We start from the raw sequence: 24760 nt of genomic DNA, 5'->3' as shown, positions 1-24760 counted from the left end.
ATTAAAAGGGACCTATTATGTTAATATCCAGCACTACATTTTTGTTCTGGGACTCCACTAGAGAATATTTGCATGACTGACAGTTCATAAAACGTATTTATCTTATACAGGCCCTTTATGCAGGCCCTCAGTTCAGCTTCTGTCTCTAACAGGCTTTTGCCTCTTTAAGGCCCTTCTCTTGATGAGCCCGCTCTGTTCTGATTGGCCAGCTTCAGGAAGCCTAGTGAGGGGCAGCACGTGTCAAACATGTTAAGTTACCACCGATACAAACCCAACATTTCAAACTTGACCACTTTATATTAAAAGTTTTTAAATGACTAAATAAAGGGATTCATTAGTGTTGCTAAAAACTGGTCAACACATCAAGATATGGAGAGATTTGGAGCTCTTTGTTGAGCAAATCAGCTAGAAATGCAGGGAGGAATGCTACAAACAGAAACAGCATGATGATGTTTGATGAAGAGTTGCAGAGGACTGCACACCTCTAACAGGTAAACTACTTATTTTACTTTGCTGTGCTGTGCTGTTTGAAAAACACTTAGCATGCCAGCTCAACTTGGGTCTTTGCTCAGCATGACTAGCCCCCAAACAATGGAATCTTAGCGAGGCAGAGCAGTGAAACTGCACGCTGTGAGTGGAGCAGATGACCGTATTAAGGAAATTGAGTGTTCAGAGCTCTCTGAAGCTGGTGGATTTTGCTCCCAGGGATTACCTCTATATGTGCTTACCTTTGTATTTTATTATTTGACACTTTGGCCATGTTTAAAAGGAACATCTGACATTGTTGCATTTAATATGACTGAAAATTAGGAAAAGCATAATAGGTCCCCTTTAACATACAGCAAATATGGCAGTTTCTGATAGAATCAACTCAGACAGCCCATAGTATTTCATATCTAAAACTCATAAATAGTTCAGCTGAACCATCACACACTAATGTGCCATATACAGTTTTGAAAATAAAAAATCACTAAATTGCTGAGAGCTAACAAAATCTGCAGCCTTAGCCAAAATTGAATGACATGACATTGACATCCACTGCGTTATTTTCTCAGGATGCAATACATCCCAAGAATCTGCTTGGTGCTTGCAGTGGAGCAAGTGAGATGTAGCTTTGAAACAATTTTTAAAATTCTCTGTCCATCTACAAACCAACAAAATCTTATTGAATCAACAGACACATCCATTTCTTTGAATGGTTGTGTCTTTGTCATTTCATACCAGCTACTTCCTTGGGCAAAATCGTCCTGGCTTATAGTTCCCAAAATACCATAACTTAAAAGTAGATGAGAATGAAGATGAAAATTACCTCCATGGGTCCATTCGTGGCAAAGGGGGAATGAGTTTGAGTACCATCTACAGTTCCGTAGTCAATGTCTGTATTGTAATCTCCTTCTACATTGTTTAGCTGAGTCATGTTGAAAAAAGGAAAGAAGAATAAAGCGAGGGTTAACACAGAGGCTGAAACCACAGGTTGTTTGCTAGGGGTCCTCTCAAGCTGACTACAAACTATGCTACTACTACATGAAAGAGGTTAGGGAGCTCTCCGTCTACCATCATAGATTTTCCCTTCAAAACTCAGGGAAGGAAGATCTTGATGGGATTTGGTCTTTTCTTTACATGAACGTTTACCCTAAAATTGCCTCTGGGTCGTGCCGGTGCTGTGGCCTGGTAGCCAGGCATCTGTCGCTTCTTCTTAAAGGCAAACTTTTTAGTTGGTGATTTTTTGGCAGCCATGAACTTTAAGGGCTTGGCCTTAGTTTTACTGAGGGACTTTCTGGTCCTCTTCTTTTTCATGGAGACACTACGTTTCTTTCTCTGGAAGAGGTGGCGGCGACAAAGAACACCAAGACAAACATGGAACATTCAAAAGTGGAAATGATTTAAAGGCACAATCCGTGACTGGTATACAGAGTCTTTTCAACCCCAACAACCAGAGCCCATGTGCTCCACTTTCCAGTAGCAGCACATGTAGTTGAAGTGCATGGTTCCCATTTAAATGTTGAGTATGCACAGCACATCAACTACAAAGGCTACAACTGAAATGCAGAACACACTGACTCCACTTTCAGATTATGGGACAGTTGGGTAGAAAAGTTACTGTGCAACAATCGAGAACTGGGCCTTTCATGTGACACACAGGAATATTTTTGGAAACATATACTGTATGTATGATTCTGGGACAGATGCACAAACAAAACATAGGGGATTTGCCTTTCAGCAACTCTTTTCGCTATTGCAATACAATATAATAGCCACAGTGGTTGGATTGCTTTTGCTGCAGCTTTCAAAATGTACAATAATGTATACAATAGTTTTAAAGACATGCTGGAATGCAAAGAAACAATCAAAGCAGATAGCATTCTCCCAGTGAGAGAAGGCAGCAGCCTCATTAAACAGACACAAGGAGGACTGACAGACTGAGTATGTTTACATGCACACTCAAAAGTCTACTTCAGCCCTCTCACTGTAAAGTCATAATCAGAGTAGGCATAACCAGGTCAGAACACCTAGATTATTGCCAAATTTAACAGGCAATGTCAACACTTTGCCTGATACTTGGATACATTCTGTGTATACATCTAGTCAAAATGTTATCATGGAGCTGATTAATGGCAGTAACTGGAGTATTAATGTGCACATAAACATAACATTAAGACACAAAGACAGCACGCAAGACAAACTGAGCAATGGATGACTAACAACAAGAGACAACACATCAACACATATTACATTTCTTTTCATTTCCTTTTTTCATTTACCTGTGGTTCAGAATACTCATCAGTTGAAGCGGTGTCTGTAGCTCCGTCAGGGTAATCATAGAACTGAGAGTAATCTAAATCATCAGTAGTGTACTAGAGAGGTTGAAAGAGAGAGAGAGAGAAAGAGAAAGAGATAGAGAGAGAGAGAAGAAAGAGAGAGAGGGATGGAGAGAGGTTTTGGTGTTAGTATTAGCGTCAAGGATGCAGAGTGCTTTTTTCAGCAAGATGATACATATATAACATATCATCATGAGCATGCTGCATGTTCAAAAGGTTAAAGCCAAATAATTTTATATCATTATTTATGACAAACATTACTTGAATGAAGAATTTTGGCAATGATATGAAGATAAATGAGATTTCACTCTGTATGCCCATGTACTGAAACATTGTTACAGTACATGCAACTGTCATAAGTATGTACAACAGCACTGACAAATGGTTAGAGATTGAGTAATATATGCACACTGTTATAATTATAACACAGCATCATATTTCATAATATGATAATATATTAGGATTAATATCTACTTAAGAAAACAATGAAAACAATCTTTATAACCTTTAAATAATCAGAACCACATGTTACTAAATTAGATAATGGTCTCAGTATGGTGAATAAATGGGTAAACAGATGTTGAAACTGACCATGTTGGTCTTAGCCTGCAAACATGTAAACAGATGGGAAGTTTAAAAGCTCATAAAACAAAGGAACACAACAGGGAAACTTCAGAGATGAAAATACCAGCTGCATTTCACATCGTAATGGAACTTTCTCATTACGAACATGTAAATTATACACTTTGGGGCTTCTAAAGTTAGCTAGATTAAAGGGGTCTGACTTAAAGAAAAAGCACCTTCTCTCAATTCTCTAGAAGTTACTTATCAAGGAAGAAAAAAACAATACAATATTAATCAGATGCATTGCATGGGAAAACCCTAACATCTGGTCATAAAAATTTATCACTTCATCCTGCCACTTGGTAGACAAGTCTGAATGTGTTTTCATGTTTAACTGATTAAAAAATGACAGGTTATGCTATTTGGAAGTATGTACGTATATTTCCAATAACCAATTAATCAAATATGGTTCGATGTCATCTAAGGTGGCACTGACAAAGGTTGAGGCTTTACATTACAATTTTATGGAAGAACAATTTCACAGCAGGCCAGTGGCCATAATTGTTTCACCCTGCCCATCATAATCATCTTAATGATTTATGGGCAAACATAAAAGAAGAGTTGACTTGTTGTACTTTAGTCCAGTACATAAATGTTTAAATATGTGAGCAGTTAAAGTGGCTAATAAATCTACAGAATAACAGGGAGATAAATATATTCCACTGTGTCCTTGACTGCCGCTTGATCTTGCTTTCAACTCATTTTGCAGGAACACGAATAAGAATTATCAGTAAAGCTGGGGTTAATACACATTTACATTGCATCCTTAAGTTTGAAGGAGACAACTGAGAGAAAGAAGAAAAGAATAGAGAGACAGAATAGATGGCCCTACCAGCTGCTTTCAGTAGAACTAAAAAATGAACACCTTGCACTGCATGTCAGGCAGAGCTGAAACCCTGAGTACTCACATTATCATCAGTAAATTACCCTGATACCATGTACACACATCTAATCTCACAAGTCAGACAACAGCTTCTGCACTACTCACTATGGGTTTAAATTTTCAAGCAAGTACATGTGTGCACATCTGGCCACACCTGTAATCAGAGAAATCACAGCGGGCATTTACCTTTAACAGCTGATGGAGGACACCCAGTATGACATCACTGACTGAGGTGTGGCCACAAACCAGTATACATTACGTGAAAATAAAGGAATACTGATGTTTGTGTAGCTAATACTAAAAGCAATGTAACCACAATACAAAATATGTATGGTAATTCTCCTCCACTTTTTTTCTTTGAAGTAACTGTGTACATCTATGTGTGAATTACTGTCTAGAGATCTGTTTTAACATGTACAAGTGTACCAGGATTATGCACCACACTGGAGTGGATTTTTGAAATGTTTTAACCAAACAAGGTGAAGTCTTTGCTAAAGCTTACACAGATACAAAGGCACTTATTAAAGGACTCCTGGGGGGATTTTTTTTTCAAAATCTAATGAATTACTCATCAAAATAATACAGCCAAGTGACTTTTGTATATAAAATGCCTTTTGAACAAGTAAAAAATAAAGCCACTAAAGCTGCCAAATGTCTGCTTCCACATTAAGACTAAATTGATGTACACTCATAGGCTTATAAAGTGCAAATAAAAACTGACAACTAAGCCTGTCAAAGACATCAGCGGACTGCATATGAATAATATGCAATGCACAACTTGAAATGAGGCTCATTACACTCTTCCCCTAAGAAAACCACAATTAGTCAGGACCCTTGAATGGTACTTTGTGGAATCTCCCCCACCCTCCCTGGTTGGCTGACCTCTTCCTCTGGCTGCTGGGCCTGCAGGGAGTCACTGTGGGGAGTGTCACAGTCTGGGCTGTAATGTTCACAGTAGTCATAAGCTGCTTTGGGATCAGCCACAATCAGAAGTTGCTGGATGTCACCCTGAAGAAAAAAGAAAAAGAAACTTGAGTCAGTTCACTTTCGTCATGCAGGAGCAGATTGTAATTCTCATCATGCAATCTTCCATACCAGTTTTCAAAATATACAGTTCACAATAGAAATCAATATTTTGAATTTGAATGATTTATATGCATATTACAGCTACTAACAAATGTGTGCATTGCTAAAGTTGAAATAAAAACAGGATCACCAGAAAAATACAAGACAAGACAGCACAGACAAACTAACAAGAAGTCTCATGTCTCATCTTGCCCATACGCTCACCCACACATATACACATATTGGGTGAGTGTATGTGTGTAGGCTGGTATAAATGTAAATCTTAAATTATAGATGACACCTCCCAGGTCCCATGCACTTATGGAGTCTGGCAGAGTAAATTCCCCCCTTGTATGATTAAACAGCTCGACACACGCCCCGCAGAGTCCACACTCACATGCTTCAGGGAGGAAACTGAGTTCAGACAGCACGGAAATTATTATTATTAGTGCTGGGGTTTACCTCAGGAAATCAAATAAACATATATCAGCAAGACACAAGCAACACCTGGCATGACTATGTGTTCTGTGGTAAAATACTTCATTCTTACTATCTGTTAAAAACATATTGGCAGCTCCATATTACTGGCTATTATTTGTTATGACAGATAATGTCATGTTAGAGTACATTTTGACAAGAAACTTCAGGACGTGAATGATCTATAGGGTGCTTTCTTTAAGCATAATTAATCCTATGTTTTCTTATTTCAAATGTAATTAATCGCTAATTTCTGATTTCATTTTCAGTCCTTTAATGTTTCAATTATTGTTGCAGGATTTTTGTTTATCCTGCCATAGTACATGTTTTTGTTTTGACTCTTCATCTTTTGTTACTGGATCAAACCCAACTGTCAACGGTTTTGAATGTGAATACTTAGTGCACATGACCACTTAGATGACCACATAGTTGACCACATGTCTGGTGCAATGAGTGTCAAAGGAGAATGAACCAAAATTAAACTACCTCTTAAAATGTCTCTTGGGAAAGCAGAAGGAGAATATTGAGCAAAAACCAACAAGAAACAATGGCTGTGTCTAAAAATGTATCGTAACGTAAAAAGTATCATATAGGAAAGCGAAAAAAGGAAAAGCTTCAAAATCTCAGACATGGGTTGGCAAAGTCCCTCAAACCACAATGCTCCCTATGGCTGGGACGGGACACCACAATGCTTGATACTATTCCAACCCTCTCGCCTTGTTATCAGTCCTACGGCCAAAGAACACAGCTCACTGCAAGGGAGAGAACATACTGGCGAAAGCATCTGGGTTTCACTTCGGAGTCAGTAATTGCTCGAACTGAGTTCCTGAAGGCTTTTTGAGCCCTTATACACATTGCAAAGACAGCTGACGGGTTCTTGGGAGGTGGATGAAGGAGCATGTCTTTGGTTAGCTCACAGAGAGATGCCTGAGCCCAGAGGTGAAATCCTGTGCATTTGTGTGTGTGTTGAGGGGCAGAATAGACGATTGGCAGTGAAACACAAGAGAAATGAAGCAAGCTGCAACTTGTCAGGAGAATGATTGTATGTGTGTGTATCCTCCCTGGTTAAGAGCTAGATGTATGGATCCTGAACATGTACCTTAGTATTAACACCTATGTGCTAAGGCTTGTCCCATGGGAAAACAAGCAGAGCTTCTTGAAACTTTCTCTGTGTAACCATCCATCAACATCTCATTTCATGGTTTTAGAGATTCCTCCCTGTATGCCTCTGGCTCTGTGGAATGCCATTTTAAGAAGGAGTTGATTTGTCTGACTGGCTGAATGTAGTTTTAATAATAAACGTTTATATTGTTAGTCCTTTACAAATGAGACACTTATCCACAGTGCATTTACTTGCCAAACATAAAACTGCAACAAACAGCTCACTCTGCTTTGCTTTTTAAGCCATTACAACAAATGGCCCATTCCATCCAGTCTATCTGTTCTTATCTTAATTTAATGTATTCTGGTTTAGTGGGCCAGTCACAGCACTTCTGCTCATACCAAAAGATCACACTGCAGTTATTATGAGTTATTATTGTGATGCCATATAACCAGGACTTCTACTGTCTGTCTGCTGTGCTATAAGTGATAACTGTTCAATTGAAATATGATGATTAATGTGTTTTAGCAATTAAAGCTTTATGCAGTTATTGCAAGAGAGGCTTTCTCTTTAAGGGAATAGTTTGACAGAATGCTAATATAAGCATATTTCCCAAAACAAAATATTTGAACTATTCCTTTAAGTTTTGGTGAATAAAACAAAAATAACATATCAGGCTATAAAAAACTGTCATAAGAACAATTATGCAACATTACTGAAAGAGATGATACCTCTTTACCTCTATGTTGACCATTCATAACATTTGACACCACAATGACTATGAAAAGAAGCGGGCATGGGACAGCAGTAAAACTAGGTGGCAACTCTAAAAAGGGCCCAGTATGTGTGTTTGGAGAAGTTTGACGGAGAAAGAGAGATCAAGCCTTGCCCTGAGTCAAGTTGACATGTATTACCTCATGTGTCACCCTAAGACCAACAGTGAATGCTTGAACCCTGCCTAGAGTCAGCTCTAATTAGTCCATGTCTGAGAGCCACTCGTCTGCACACAAATAGGCTGTGGAGACATGGTGTTCAACCATCAGACCAGATCAGCACAAAGAGGAAACTTTTTGACTGTTTCATGAGAGGGCATGAGCAGCATGTCAGATACAGTCCCAACATGCACATGGGTTTAAAAGATAAAAGCCTTTTAATTTAGGAGTGCTGACATTAAAGAACACCTGTATGGATCAGACGATCATCTACAGTATAATCTACTTGTTGAGGTAACTTAACATTGGTCTTTGCAGCATTAGATTGTCTTTCAAGCAGAAAATACTGTAAGATTGCAGCTGAGTCATCTGACAAAGAACAACCAATTCACAAACCCAAGATGCAGCAAGTGAGAAACTGATGTCAAGAGAAGGAACACCAAGAGGGATCCAGAGACAGTCAGGCTGGGATTTAGAGAGAGCAGCTGGGATGGTAAAAGATGTTTTGTGCTGGGAAACACCTGGGGAGAGTTATACTGAGGCTGTGGGTCTGTCTTCCATTGTGGACTGCTGAGATAAAAGCCTCTGGCAACTTGGATCAAAGCCAGAGCTCCAAAATATGCCCCTCCTGGCTACAGCCTAGCCCAGTACTGCACAGAAACAAGCCCATGAGGCTGTGTGTTAATGACTGCAGTGTCAGAGGTCAACGAGAAAAGCGAGGCTGAAAGAGAGAAGCAGGGTCAAGATCAACAGCTGAGACTTGTGAATCCCTGTAGAAATCCATTTACAACTCTATACCTGCTACGTATGTACACAGTTTTTTTAATGTATTCTTTTTGAAGAACATGAGAGTGCGTAAAAGTTATTGTTATCCATGAAAGATATACAGTGATAAAGTAAAAATAACTAGGTTTTATACCTCATGGAGAAACTGTATAGTGTATGTACAGTCATGGTATGATACTAAACTCTGTGATTTTTAGAATTATTTCATCCACACAAAGACATCTGTGGTGTCTGTTCAAATCTATCAGTGCTAACTCATCACTTATTAAATTTGACATGTGTGACCTGAATTCTTATGCTGTGTGTTAAATTAAGGATTAACGATTTTTAAGACATTGGAATTCTACTTGATAAGACATGCAAAAAACAAGGTAATCGAGCTACTGTTTTTAAACCTACATATTTCAACTTGCACCGTGTTAATCATACTAATCATTTTACTAGTCATTTTTAAGCAATAACTTCCAATTTGGCATGTTTAGGATCAGATAACATTTACCTTGAACTGATGTGTGATGTGGTGCAAACAGGGACACAGAAAAAGCAAGAAAAAGAATGGTGTTTTTGGATATTGTACAGCTCATGACATCACACCAGCTCTTACTCTAAAAAAGCTATCCACCTTGACCTCATCCTGACTACAAGGCACCATGGGATATAAATACACAAAGTGGGGCGAAAGGTTAAAGCAGTGTTTAATTTCCACGGATGAGCTGCATGAAGACGACATCCATGTTTTGAATGATCAGTATACAGCAGTCCTGAGGTTTGTTGAGATTTGAGATAACTAGTTCTTTTGTCTTTTCTCTACTAAAATCCAATTACATTTTGTAATTACAGAGCGGTTGCAGGGCATCGCTGGCCAAATCAAAACACAAGTAGTCGTCAACGTGGGTCCTTTGACATACCTCTGCCCAGGGCAACATTTAGTCCAACCATACCCAGCTGTAATTACACGTCCCCATACAACAATTAGCCAACCCCCTTCAAAGTCTGTACAGTACAGTTGCCCTAAAGAGAGGAGGAGTATGTCACCAGGAAAAAGCAAAAGGAAAAACTTTGCTAGCTAATTTTTACAGTACAGTAGGGGCTACTGTGAAAAGCAATTATTACTGGCAGACACTAGAAACAGAGTGAAAATTCAACTGCAGGACACCCAAGACTTTCACAAGTGGAAGTGACTAATGTTTTGCATTATAAAATAGGTTTTTTTTAGTTATAGCCAGTCATTTGAAATCTGAGGCTCCATATTTCCCCATTGGTTAACTATGCATGTAAAAAGGAGCTATAAAGCAGGCAGATTATGTGTGATTCAAACATTATTAATAAACAAAAACCTGTCTAAAAGGCCACTATATTGACATTTAATTTGGTATTTGCTGTCCAGGCTGGTATACTTGCTAAACAATATACACCACAAACCAAAATCTTATTTATAGACAAGAAGCATCTTGTGGTGTGGGCACCATGGCATGAAACACCTCAGCTGAGACACACTGAGCGCTGATGAGTGTTTGCTACCCAGAAATAGGGGGAATATGCAGGAATGTATAGGAGTGTACTCAATTCAGACAGGTAATGTCAGCCAGGCATGAATAGATGGTCTCATGGCTTTGGCACGGTAGGGAGGCCTCAAGGTGGGGAGGGTGGAAAGGGAGGAGGAGGTGGTGAGAGGGGGAGAATATTCAGGGAGGGGAGGAGATGAGGAAATGAGGAAGGCCTGACGGGGCAATGAAAGACTCCCATTCATCTAAACCAGATCCCTTTGCGACGGTGGTCACCTCCAACCTGGAGCAGGTATGGCATGAATAGACTTTTATGAAAAATGCAGGTCAGCTTGTGAAAACGGAATGTCAGAGTTTAAATAAGGGAGAAAGTGGTTGACATGTTGTATTATTACTGAATTTATAATTACATTTACTCTCAGAATCCAAATCTCTCCTACAACAGTGGCTTAAAAGGGAAATGAAAACTTAACTTTGGAGGAAACTGAGAAATAGTCACTGCTAAGACTAATAAACTAGTGCCATGTGTTTCTTACATTTCTCACATTTTCTTATACATATTTAACAATGTAAGTAGTAACACCACAGCACATTCTTATGCTTCCATGTCTAATCAAATAATCTTGACAAAAGAAAATGGAAAGAAGTGACTGCAACAAAATTTTACCCACTAATATATTTTCTCATCGTAACCACCAGCTTCAATGCACAAGACTGAGGTATTTCCTTCCCCTTCATATCCCAGCATGCAACGGGCCCCGAGGATCTCTGAGGAGAGCAGGGACAGAGAACAGACAGGAGACCTGTTCCAAAAACCACACAGAGAAGACCCTGTTGACTTATGGCTCCTATTTTCAGCCCTTCTTCCACTGGCCAACCTCTGACTGGACACACTGTTTCATACAAATACTGGCTTCAGTGCCCTCTCATAAATCTAATCAAATCTGACAGGAGATATGAGGGCAGATCTGTTTATAAAACTTTGCAGCTAAAAAAAAAGTTCCCTACATTTTCTTTGTTGAGTAATATGACATAGTAATCTCCATCACTCTGGAAGCAGGTATCAGCGATTGTATTACAAACTGATTTAATACTAATGGAGATCAGCTGAAATAATTAACAAAAACATGAAGACATGCCATCTTCTGTGAGTTTACTACTGACAGAGTTTAAAATATTCTTTATTAACTTGATAAATATCTTAACATCATACTATTTATCATCAAACTGTAAAAACGTATATGTATATCTATTGAATTTAATTGATATTTCTCTTATTTGTTGACTTGTTTGATGGTTGCTCCCACTGCATGAAATCATAGCTCTGGTTATAACATCTGCACGTAATAATGCAAATGACCTAAGCACAGCACTAAGTCAGATGCCAGACAAAAATCTAAAGTGTGATATACTGTAATGACCAACACAGAGAGGGAAAAAAATGTTTGTGAACACAGCCGGTCTCAAATATGCACAGCTCTCTGTTCCTGTGGCGATGACAGGGCATGCCAGAAAAATGGCTTTAAAACAAGAGCAGCAACATCAATCATTCAAACACGGCATCACAAGAATGACTAGTCATTCCTGCTGCCCATAAACAAACCAGCCCCCACTCACAAGCAAACACAGCCCCCGTACAGCCTTTCAGTGTCGTTTACCTCCCACCAGTGAAAACCATGAGTGTCACAACAATTCAGCTATTGTGTGTCATTATTTACATCCTCCTGAATCCATGTCACTATCCACCTCTGGATGAACTGTGTCCCAAAGCAAAGCAATCACATCACTAAGAGAGGGGGTAGTGCCAAACCCCAAATCCCATTATGATGTTGTCTCCATCATTTAATATTGAGAAATAGTAAGGCCAGGGTTGGTGCTTATATTGCAAACAGTTGGTCCAATATCAATTTTTGCAGGTGGCACTCAATGTTCCTTAAGTGGTTATTGCTACTCATACAGTCTAGTTATACTACAATAATGTCAATCTGTATCACTTCCTTGACAACAGATCTTTTTCCCCCTAGGAAAGACCTTCCAGATAGGAGTTATATAGAGCAGTCACACATAGCCAAATAAGATGCAAGAAAAATTAAAAAACATCCCCTAGCACCGAATTCATTTTTTCAATTCCCAGATGTTGGACTCTCCCAGCAGGACATGAACTATGCAAACAGTAATAGTAAATATTACTGTGAATAGCTGAAACACTCATTCATTCATAAAGTGTAAAGTGATATTTTCCATTAAAAATAGGCAAAAGGCCTATGGGTATGGGAGGGTATTGGTATTAAACTAGACACAACCTTGGCACCTCAAACCATACAACTGACCAACTATTCAAGCACAAGGTTTTTTCTTTATGGTCAAGTTATAGGTTATTATATGACAATATTGTAGAGTCTAAAAGAGTTAGTGCCGCCAAAGCCACTTCTCTTGGTAAACCCCTAGCTCACCCTGCTAGAAGTTTCAGTTCAGTGTATCATCTCTCAATCACAATGACCTGAAATTCAAAGGAAAGCTAACATCATGGATGCCATTAATCTTATCAAGTCATTCTTTGGTTAGTCACTTCAACCACATCACTTCAAACCAATGCAAATAGTCAGATTACAAGTGCTGTTTTTTGGTAAACCCTTATTGTGAAGCTGCAGCAATGAGCTAGGGGTTTACCAAGAGAAGTGGCTTCAGCGGCACTAAGTGTCTCTAATTACAGGGTGAAGAGAAGCGTTTACAAAGGATCTGAGAAATTTACCAAAAGCCCATGTGTGCCTTGCAGAAAAACTGAAACAAAGACACAATAATGATGTACAAAAGGTGGCAGGCTAACCACAAAGACATAGCTTGGGTGACAATCTCACAAACTATGACAACATGCAGTCATCATTTTAGGATTGATCTCAGCTCAGTAGCCTAGAGGCCATTACATTACCATATATTTAATATCATTGTTTACTGGGATTTGTTGATTTTTGGCTTTATTCCATTGGAGTGACTGCAGAAGGCTATAAAAGCAGGACATATACCTTTCAACATGCCTGTTTGAGAAGAAAACTTCACCTGTGACTCTTCCTGCATCAAATATAGCCCCTGATAAAAGGACTTAGATGTACATATGATATCTCTAAGAACTTCCTTATGAAATCAGAAGAATTGATGACCTCCAGATCAGTCCTGGTTTCTATTATCTCCACATTCCTTTTTTGGCAGCATCAGAGATGCTGCTTTGATGGGACTTCAGTTAAAACCCTGTTTGGCAAAGTAGTTCCAGCAACGTTTTGACAGAGAAGGAAATCCAGACACACTGTAAATGCGATTATTTGGAATGAAGAGTGTGGAAGGAAACCTACATAAAAAAATGCAAAATGCAAAACAAACTAAAGCTCTAGTTTGTAAGACAACTTTTTTCACAAGCAATTCAATTCCACCATGCTGAAAACTTTACCTGGAAAACCTCCTCATCTTGAATTCTGGTACCGAACGTGGTAACGCCGTTGGTGCTGATGGCAGCATGGTCACTCCTGAGGAGAGGCTTGACGATCTTCTTCTTACAGTCTACAATGATGGTGACTGTCTTCTTCTCCACACTGATGGCCACACGGTGCCACCTGGTCAAAGCAAGACAGAGAAGAGATTAGTAATAAAAGAGGCCACGGTCATTCGGTAAAAGAGTCGCCTAATGTTTTTAAATAACTGAGAGATCTTAGTTACTGTTGTGAATATAGGATATTTTAAGACATTGTTACTGCCCATTGGGAGTCTAATTACTGAAATCAGGTTGGAATGAGAGCATGATGTAATATAAACAAGGTTTATTGGGATATTAGGATTATAATCCACTTTCAATACATTACAACATGTCTAAAGGAGAAACAGAGAGCCAGAATGCTCTGTTGTACAGTGCAATTTGTTACAAAAGCAAGTGCTGAAAGAAACATGAACATCAGAATTATGTATCATATGGATGAATCTACATATATGCAAAGGGTTAAGCGGGGTCACACGTGAGTCTGACACCTCCTTCTCCTCTGGACCATTTGCCACTGCACTTAAGGGCTATTGCATACCAGGCAGCAGTGGACCACATTCTTGCCCCCACACTTTGGCCCTGTTTAACACGGGATTACACTCATTAAACTCCAAACTTAATCCTCCTTCTGGGTTACTCGGCATGACAGACATGGTGAACATTGTGGAAAGTGTGTGTCAGGATCCGGGAAGGCCTGCCTTGCCAGAGCAGGAGACACATAGTCAAAACATTGTTCTGAGGTGGAAGATGAGACTTGGCACCACTGTAGCTCAAGATGGAAATACAAGAAGCATTTATCACAGGTACTATCATCACCATTTATCACATATCTGATCACTTATGAATTAATTTCATTAATCTTATGATCAGAGGAAGAAAAATGCTTAATTCCTTTGAATGCAGTACGATCATACACATTTGAGGATGGGTGATGGTGCTTAGAGCAAAAAAAAAACATGCCCACCAAGGCTTAGCCGCACAGCAGGAATGGATTACTTGTCACCTTATATGGCACGAAAACCAAAGTGGATTTAAATAAATTTAAACAATTTCTCAAACTTTTTTGGGTGCATTATGATCAGAAGAAGAAGAAAGCAAAAACAAATGTAAACTTGATCTTGTAAAAAGCCCGTTTAAAGAGCTTAAATAAGATTAGACCAACCGTATACAATGTGCAGCTCACTAAAAATCCTCCCATTCACCTCCCCTTCCCTTTCAATAAAAGGATAATGCTCTTTTTCGCCTCATCAATATCATCATTGTGCCTTGCCTTTCAAGCTTGGCGTACGCTTCTTAGTAACAATGGATAACTGCATACTGTATGCAGCCTGAGCTGTAGTTGCTAAAGATTTAGACAAGGCCTGGAACTGGAATGCATCCAGACCAAGAAGCGTTAAAAATCCTCTACAGAGAACATTGCCCCTTAGACAGTGGGTCACAAAACTACACACGGGACAAAACAGCCTTACAAGACTAACACAAAGCTGGCTGGGAGTGTTAACTCTTTCTCTTTGTTGCAACCTTCACATAAAGCAGTTATTGCATACATGAGACTTTTAAGAGATTTACCAAGCTTCCTGCCATCATAATAATTGTGTACATACTAGATCTCATCTTAAGCCCATTTGGGTCACAAATATATCATGACCGGGCTATGACTTTCTTTAAAAGCTCAAATAACAAACTATCCTCACGTAACATACTCAGCAAGTAAAAAAAGAAACCCACAACGTTAATAACATTGGAGGGCACCATTAAATACTATTAAAAATGATGCAGTTCCCAGCTTTAGCCTATCTGTTTATTTACTCCCCCCTTAACCCTGCACACGAGCTCATGTCAGCTAAGCCAAAGCTCTGAGTGAGAATTCTGGGATTTCTGAACCTGGGAGCAGATAATCAGGTTTATGCTAAAAGGTTAGAAGCACTGTTTCTGGTTGGGTGAGGTAATCCAAGGGGGTAAAAGGAAGTTAAGCACAGCCCCTTTACCCTCCTTCCTTTCCCCCTCTCTAAAATAACAGAGGCAGTGAGTTCATGGATGAGGTCAGGCTGCCCATAGCAGTCCCTGCTGTGCCCCAATAATCCAGTGTCTCCCTGTCTCTAACCTGTCTCTGCGCCCACAGACCCCTGATGAGATGGATAATCCAGTGATGAGCACCTGTGGTGCAACAATGGAAAGATCTAGGTTGTTTTCTTTCTTTTATTGAGAACAAGTCGGTGGAAATCAGAAGGTGCTTTAGAGTGTTTGAATACCTTTTAGTTATTTAGTAAATGTCCCTGAAATCATTCCAACTTTAGAATAATGACTCATGTATACTCCTGGGAATTTAAATACAAATCAAAATACTGAATAATCCATGCCAGTCTCCCATAAACGGCAATCTATTGATCAACCATATGACAGACTATATAATCAATAGAAAGCACCACTGATAAGCCAGTTATTCATTTCTTAAAGAGCAATATCTTCAGAACATCTGTTTTGCAGCTACTTTTCCCAACTGTATCAGCTGCAAGAGCTAGAATTATAATATATGTACAGTACCAGTCAAAAGTTTTGACACCTTCCCAGTCTGTTGAATGAAAAGGGTGTCCAAACTTATGACTAGTACTATATATGCTGGGTAACCCTAAATCACAACATCCAGTGCTACAAACTGGCCTTGATTATATAAACTATTCTAAATTCTAAGTCTGTCATGTTGAGTTCAACCACAGTGAAGCCAGTTGTGATTTTCTATTTATTTATTTTTTCTTACAGTACCTTCCTGAGTCGAGTTTATGCTAATCTTGGTATGCCCCTTTTGAATTAGCTTGGTCTTTTCTCCCCTTTGCTACAACACTTTTTTCTGCATCAACTTCAATAGTGCATTTAAAGGTGTGCAGGTGTGTTTTGAAATGGGATTGTGTGAATGAATGTTCGAGATGTGACTTACTTTCCGTCAGCAAGATTGAGAGCACGGAACAGAGGGTAGTCCTCTGGGGCTGGTTTGCCAGTCTGATCCTCATACAGGAAGACAGGTGAGCGTCCCACTTCCACACCCAGCTGCTGGACTCTCTGCTCATTGTAAATGGACAGCAGGAAGGACTGGAGGCCGGACTTGGGGCGCAGTGTGGTCAGGATAGAGAAGTCCTCAGGAAAAACACCTCCTGCATAACCAAAAGAGGATGGATGGAGGAGATAGGTTAAAGGGTTACAGTCATTGTGATAAAGAACACAATATATTTTTTATCATATATGTTTTGGTTACTTCCCACCCATATCACTGATGTTTACAACAATATGATACATCCAGTGAAATAGGTGGTTAGCATCAGCAGCAATATTACAGTGTCATGGCTGTACAGACAAAGAGCAACACATTTCTAAGAGACATATTTGCTTGTTAAAAGTGTCAAAATTCAATTCAGATGAAGCACATTCACAAAGCGTTCAAAATGCACTTTGGAAACACAAACACATATCTTACCAGGGAATAGCTGTGTGGTGGGGGCACTGATCTGGACCTGCTTGGCAACTCTGTAAGCTGTGTCCGGCTCCGATGCTCTTCGGTTTGTGCAAAATCCTGATGTTTTCGTCACTCCTTCTGGGGTATTTTGAAAATCTAATACTTTTAGCACATCCACTGGCTCTGCTGTTCAGGGAAGCAGATGAAACATCGGTTAGGTTATAGCATTGTTCTTTTTTTTTATAGGTAACATTTTGTCTAATGGTGTTCTTGGTTAATCACATTGGTCTGCATAGGAAGAAATATGCCAAGAATGCACACCGAACCGCTAGTTAATCAGACATCTGAATGGCAAAAGTTAACATAAAATGCTGATTGTATCCATGTGTTTTATTTATGGTTGGTTATATGGCAGTTTTTCCGCATTTTAAATATATTCATGTGTGCGGCTGATTGTATGGGTAAATCTCTCACAGATCAGTACATGATTGTCCTGACAGCAAAGATTAACCCAATTTATGCTGTAAAGCAGAGACTCCCTCATCATGATCCCCTCACATACAATTACTGGTTTCCCTATGTCATAAACATGGCACATTTGTCACAGAATCAATGACACTTATAATATACCTACATCCAATGTATAATTAACTTACAGCTCACAGGAGGTCAATGCACTGACATCAAAAGGTTCCTCTCCTCAAATAACATTTAACACAAATAACCCCCCAGTGAGCCACACGTATCTAAATAGTTGGTTTAGGAAATGCTGCCTTCCTGTGGCTCTGCAGGTTCATCTGACAGGAAATATTTCTGACAGGGATAACCAATGAGCATAATGAACAATGTGCCAACAGAGATCTGGTTCTGTAACACCTGGGTAGATTTACCTTGATAAGAGTCTCCAGAGGCTCTCAGAGTTTTCTATTCTTTTCAATCTGATGCACTTTACATAAAGGAGCCTGTGTGATGCCCATTGAGACCCACAGGAAAGCATTATAAAAATAATTCTTCTTCTTCAAAAAAAACAAAACATCTCACTATATAACATTCCCTTAGTGATTCTGAGAAGGGGAGACCTCACTGTAATGTGGGCCATTTGGGACATGTTTTACTATGAGGTCTATCAAAAAGTAAAATTCATGTAAAATGAGATTATAAACATACCATATTTGGCTATAAATGTGGTCTATAAAATCCACGTGTTAAAATTAAAACAGGAGGTCACTTCACTCCACAAAGCATGGCAATGTCTGACTAAAACCGGCAATACAATGGCAGACTGTTAAATGCAATAACACTAATCTGTTTTTGTAGGGTAAATAAGCAAGCCAAGGTGTCTGAAAGCATCAGCAAGCTTTTACTAGCAGCTCTAAAGCCACTGTTTTGGTTGGCATGTAGAGGTCAAAGCTCTCTGAAAGTTTCTTTAACTTCTTGATACGAGGGGGTCTTAAAAAAATGTCTGATGTGCTCTCAACACTCTCTGGTCAATATTCTAGCTGCAGCAAGGAAAAGCAAATTCAGAGCCTGTTCCAGACTGCTCAGAAAAGCATGTGGTTTGGGTACAAGTCCCTGTTTCAACATGAATCTACTGAATATGATATGTGCCACGAGCACTGCTCATACAGATGGTTTGCGCAAGATCACCAGATAGACAATGCAGATAACACTATTTAAGCCCATTATTCTGATCTCAGGACTTTCATTCTTATGGATGGCAAGCAACTAAACACATTGAATGAATATTTAAGTTGTCCATGTCACTTTATCATGCTGAAAGTATTTTCATTTAAACAGTCTGGCCTACATCTGTTCTACGTATCTTCCAGGGCCAGATGCACTTCACGATGCAGGCAAAGAGAGCTGGTCTGCTTCAATCGGTTGAGTACAAAACTATATGCAATCCAAAAAAGCAAACATTCTAGGAAGAAAAAAATACATTTTAAGAACTCCACCACTAAGCCAGTTCAACAGCCATCATCCATTTTTATTCTCTCAAAATTACATGTCCCTCTCAAGAAAATGTGTGTGGCATAGCTCAGTAAGAATAATGAGCATCTTAAGTGTCAACCCAACAACAAGCAATATAAACAAAATTATAGAAAAGCATCAGAAAAAAATGTAAGTTGAGAGCAAAGTTAGCACACTGGTACTATGAGGATTGCCATCACCGAGGACAACATGGCCTTTTTTGCAGCTAGCGAGGATGAACCAGCTACTTACTTTGGAGACTGAACTGAGGACCTCATTGTGAGCTCCTGCAGAGCTGCTTTCAGTTCAAACTACAGGACTCATATGTTCCAGATGTGGCAATTTGGCCAGGCTACGACCCTCACACAGAGGTGCTGAGAAAACGTCAATACTGGCCAATCCATTAAGGAGGCCAAATGAGTATGTACAGGTTTTAAAAGAGTGCATCTGATGAGCTGGTGTGAGTTTGCCCTCAGGGCTATGCAAACAGAGCACATAGCTACCAGCAGAACTCAGGTGGTATGGAGGGATGGGCCTTCCTAATAGACTGGAGGAGAGAAAAAAATTCAAACCAACCCTAAGAGGCAACACTGCCGCTATTGCTCAGTTACTGGATCATCCAAACATCATTATGCAAATTGTAGAGGCATCGGGGGAGGGAGGGGCAATATGACACATTACCATAACACATAAATCAACTAATTTGATATAATCCCTGTCATGTTCACAGGTGTAAAACAGTGCAAACAGCATGTTTCAAGAGATAATGAAACACCATTCTCAGGACAGAGGCCAAAAGAGGTCTGTCTCAGCTGATCCCTTATCATAAAGTATGTGAGACCTGAGCATTCTGGTGTCTTAAATCCCCCTCCTGCTGTATCATTTTCAGCCCTTACACCTTTACAGAAATGAGAAATTGGCTACTAAACGGAGGAGGACCTTTTCACCTGCTGCTCCCTGAGACTCTAATAATATCTTCAGTCAGAATGTCTCTCTCTACATCCCCCCCTCTCCCACTCTCCTTCCATAACTTCCACCATGCTGTCGGCTAAAACAAGACGGCTTTATGCTGGTGTCATACCAAGGAAACTGCACTGAGACCTACCCAGTTTTTCAAAGCATTTTTTTCCTTCTAAAGCCCCCCTCCTCTCCCTTGAGTTTCCTCTCATTAAATCCCTTTACTGTATGCATCCATATGAATATCAGAGCATGTAATCAAGTAGTATTTAAACCTTTTTAAGTAAGATCCAAATAGGTCAGGTAAAAGCCAGAGAGGTCTCTTGAAAACCACAGTGGTTGTGTCCATTATACAAATTTCAGTTAAATTTGAAGCAAGTTTTCCAGCTGCTTTGTGTGGAAGGAAGAAGAAAAGCTTATCTCCAAAAGATCCAGCATTGACTATGAATATGTGACAGCTTCAGTAGCACAAAGGTCCAGCAAGGAGCTGATTAGCTGATGTTCCAGCTTGAGCACATTAGGGAGAGGACATTAAGGAGAGAGAAAATGCTAGCTTTGTCTGCTGGAATGCACATCTGAGCTTGCGCCCCGGGGGCTGAGAAAACGTGTCTGTACACTGCTAGATGGAGAGGGCACCCTGCAGAAACTGCCTCGGCTGCCATAAAGAGCACAGAAGAAACTGACTGACTGAGACCCCGGTAAACAGAGCCTGCAGCAGAATGCTTAGGATTTTTTTTTTTAAAAAGAAGCAGGAGTTGATGAGTTAGAAAAGTACTCCAGTGCAGTATCATCTGAACTAGTGAGTTGCAATCTCAGTGGGTAACAAATGACTGTAAAAGGAGGAAATGTGAGGTGGATAAATGAATAAAAATGGACAGAATTGTGGTTTGTGCACTGTAAATTGCAGTTTCAATTGAACTGCATTAAAACTTACTTGTTTATTTCCTATTTTTCTCTGATTATTTGATCAAAAGGGTTGAGATATTTGTCCCCCAGAGACAAAGAAACATTATATACATCAATTGCATAAAGTAAAAAGAATACATACAGTATATCCTTTTATAAAAACAATGGTGCCTTTCACAGAAATTGAAATTTTAGAATACAATTAAGATGATATCGCCACTGTGGAGATAAAAGATACATCCTGAATCTAAACCTGTATCTGTATTCAGTTATAAAATCCTTACAGAGTCGGTGTAAGCCCTATGTATTCCTGAACCCTGTGACTTGTGGCCATTATGGCTGCAGGCTAGGCCCATACGCAGGCCTACTCTTTGAAGGCTCCGAAATCATAGGGAAGTGCAACAAGGACCATCATCAAATAACTGCTCAGTACTTAGAGGGGAAGCATTCCCACCGGTCACACAACACAGCCTTGTCCTGCAGCCGACCAAACATCTAAGTGCAAAGTTGAGGGGAAGAGCTGGGCACTGGGGGGGTTGCACAAGCCAACGCTTGGCCTTCAGTGTGAACCAGGACAGTGTGGAGATAGGGTGAACCTGCCTGACCACTGAGCCCCCTGCAGACGCACAGGGGCTTTGTGCTCTTCACTGACAGGTCTGAGATCCACTAAGGATCTCATATAGTAAAATGTATTTTACTACATGTTTATTAACACACCAATGCTGAGCAATACACAGCATCTCTAATGTCTGCAGAAGTTGCTGTGTGCCAAATAACCATCAATTAATCATTCATCCTGGATAGTGTATGCTCCAACTCCCATGGGAATGCATGCTCTGCATTCATTTATGAAGAGGTGGCATGCTACTAAGAATCAACTCAAAATAAATATATCTATAGCTCTCTAAGATACTGCACAACTTAATATCAGTCTGACAAGAGATGTCAGATTACCTGTTAATATTAGTGGTGTTGGTGGTAAGTAGCATGTTATCAAACTCATGTGTCCGACAAACGTCCAGTGTCATCTGGCAGAGGGAATCCACCCTGCTAACCATGTCCACATCCACCTAGCGGACCACAGCTCAAACATAGAGAGTTTTTCAGCCTAAGTGACTCTTAAAAAGCGAGGAACACCGCTGTTCTCCTGAGCTCTGCAAGCACATACCAGCGGTTTAGGATGAATTTAATTATGCGAGGTGTTTCATCTTCAGGGCGGACGCTTTCCATTGATGCGTAAAAGTAGCCCGTGGTAAATGGTGTGTTAATGAATATAGTGTTCACAAAAATATGTGCAGCTGAAGAAATTACCCCCCTGAGAGCAAGACCTGTCGAAGTTACCTCTGGAGTAGTGTTTAACCTCACCACAGTGAGCAGAGTACAGTTTTACTGTACTTCACTGCGCTTTTTGTTTGGTGGCAAATACTCTGCCGCTCATTAACACAGGTACATTTAATCACGCTAATGTGACTACATTTGAAGAAAACACACGTACCCTACATTTGCCTACTATTATGTCCAACTAAATCTGGTAATCCCCTAATCTCCATCATCAATGATCAAATTTTACGAGCGGCCGCCACTTGGTTTCGATCAGATAAAGTTCATTACAGACGTTTGGCGGCTAGTATTCTTACCTGCTGTGACAGTGGCAGCATGTAGAACCAGGGTTAAAGTGATGAATGCGGTTAGAGTGGAATCCATAAGCCACCTTTTCGTTTTCCACCTTGTGGACCACCTTTGCATCTCCATGGTCGGACGCCCACAAGTGAATACAACTTTTGGGCGACTTCAGGTGATTTTTAATGACGTCCCGTCCACAATCCCAAATGATGATGGAAACTGTCCTACAAAAAAGCCATAAGTGGGAGTTTTAGCCTCTTCTCTCAGCCACAACGAGGCCCCAGATCTTCCTTTCCAGTGCCCAGCCTTCACAGTGAAGGTAGTCGGGCTTTAACCAACACTCACAGAGTGCAGCCGGTACACTTGGTGCGTCCACGAACAGGAGGGCTGGGCAAGCTCCACAAACCAGAGCCACGATTACAGGGGAATGACAAGAGAACCAGCCCCCGATTAGCAAATCACGGGGCTGGAAATTCTCCTTCGGGTCCACCCATCAGCTTTGTAATGCGCCCCCAAGTCTCTGCAGAGTGCGTCTGAGGAAAGAGGGAAAAAACTGTGACAAAGTTGATAACGACCTGGGAATGATGAAATGGCAAATGTGAATGCAGGAATTTTCTAAAATATTGATAATAACACACAAGTTGGTTTGATAAATTAATACAGTACTTAGTGATTGTATTTTTAGGAACTATTTTAGGCATACATTCTGTGATAGATAGATAGATGGATAGATACACACACACACACACACACACACACACACACACACACACACACACACACACACACACACACACACACACACACACACACACACACTACAATCATTCATTCATTATTCATAAAAACATATCAACAATCACAAATAAACCTACAGCAGGATGAGCTTAATTAACTTGACACTAGTGTGATGTGAGGGAATCAGTGCAGTGGTGTGTGACTGTAGAGACACTGGATTTAATATTGTTGTAAACAGTATGTGTCACACTCCAACAATCCAAATTGCAGGCAGATTAAAAATACGGAGGAAAATGAGAATTTTGATCGTGGCAGGTCTAAATTAAAGGAAGTGAGTAAATAAGGGGAGGAACGTAACAAAGGCAGATGCTGACTGAATGTTTTATCTCAGTCTGACGCCTTCAGACACCAAATCTCAAGACATATTGAAGATTTTGGCTCAACATGACTAAGACATTAGTTTTTTATCCTTTATTTTGACACCCACCTATACACTGTATGCACTGAAGAGAAAGCAACATATATAATGCATATAATGAATGTATTAAAGATCCTCAAACAGTAGATGCTTATTTCTTTTATCATTTTTTTGTTTCTTTGTTGACTGGCTCTATGTTTATTGTGAATTGTTTATCATTTAAATGTAAATATACTGTATTATGTCAGAGTTTCTTTTTCACTGAATAGGTACTTTATAGGGGGTTAATCTACTTTTAAGTGCTACCTGCTTTGTTAACTAATGGAAGTATCTGCCAACAATGTACGATAACTCCACTTGTTCCCAAATGATTCCCCCTCTTTCAGCAGTTTACTATGAATGGCTGTTTGAATATGCTAAAACACAACAGATTAAGACAAGTTGACCGAAGCGCACTTTTGGACAACAATACGGTGTGATTGCAGGGGGGTGAAGGATTCCAGGGTTCCTCATCGAATGGCCTAAAAGCAGGGGTCAGTGCAGAGGACAGTTAGCCCCTTGTATCTCTTGGCACACTCCAGTGAAGGCATGGATCCTGACCAGGCTCTGTCTGTCAGCCAGCTCGTCCTTCCCAGCCAGCCAGACTCAGCCTGTTTCCAGCCAAATAGTATCAGATGCTCATCATGGATGCCCAGTGGCAGAAAGCAGAGCCATTTCTCTGGGACGAATTGGTGTCTGGGCAAGAGAAGGTTTTAGTTTGTCCTGTCATGGTTCAGAAAGCAGGGGTAAATATTCCCATAATGGGCACAAGGTTCTTTTAAAGGTCACAGTAGTCCATTGTAACAGGGATGTGCAGAGAGCCCAATATTTTTATTTTATGTGTATCTGTATTTGTTGTGAGAGCAACAATATTTAATTATTACTATTATTATTTCATAATTTTAGAATATTAAAGGGTTAAAATATGTGTTCTACAATAA

At 39.9% G+C, this 24760-nt stretch overlaps 1 protein-coding gene across 3 annotated transcripts in view; it reads right to left on the bottom strand.

Moving 5' to 3' along the window:
- The window catches only part of col11a1a (collagen, type XI, alpha 1a), an 85400-nt gene extending 62647 nt beyond the window's left edge, over window positions 1-22753 (bottom strand). For 2 of the 3 annotated variants that reach the window (XM_053342741.1, XM_053342740.1), the window contains exons 1-7: window positions 22639-22753; window positions 17189-17353; window positions 16655-16868; window positions 13636-13798; window positions 5209-5334; window positions 2763-2855; window positions 1310-1408 (exon numbers count right to left, since the gene is read on the bottom strand). In XM_053342741.1, the coding sequence (XP_053198716.1) occupies window positions 1310-1408; window positions 2763-2855; window positions 5209-5334; window positions 13636-13798; window positions 16655-16868; window positions 17189-17353; window positions 22639-22753 (975 nt within the window). The remainder of the gene's footprint in view (window positions 1-1309; window positions 1409-2762; window positions 2856-5208; window positions 5335-13635; window positions 13799-16654; window positions 16869-17188; window positions 17354-22638) is intronic. The other variant, XM_053342742.1, reaches the window with a different exon arrangement.
- Between the last annotated feature and the right edge of the window lie 2007 nt (window positions 22754-24760).

Source organism: Scomber japonicus, chromosome 21 (genome assembly GCF_027409825.1).
Source record: "Scomber japonicus isolate fScoJap1 chromosome 21, fScoJap1.pri, whole genome shotgun sequence".
In the NCBI taxonomy this organism is placed as follows: domain Eukaryota; kingdom Metazoa; phylum Chordata; class Actinopteri; order Scombriformes; family Scombridae; genus Scomber; species Scomber japonicus.
The sequence above is the reverse complement of the archived record's forward strand: the minus strand, read 5'-3'. Positions and strand labels throughout refer to the sequence as shown.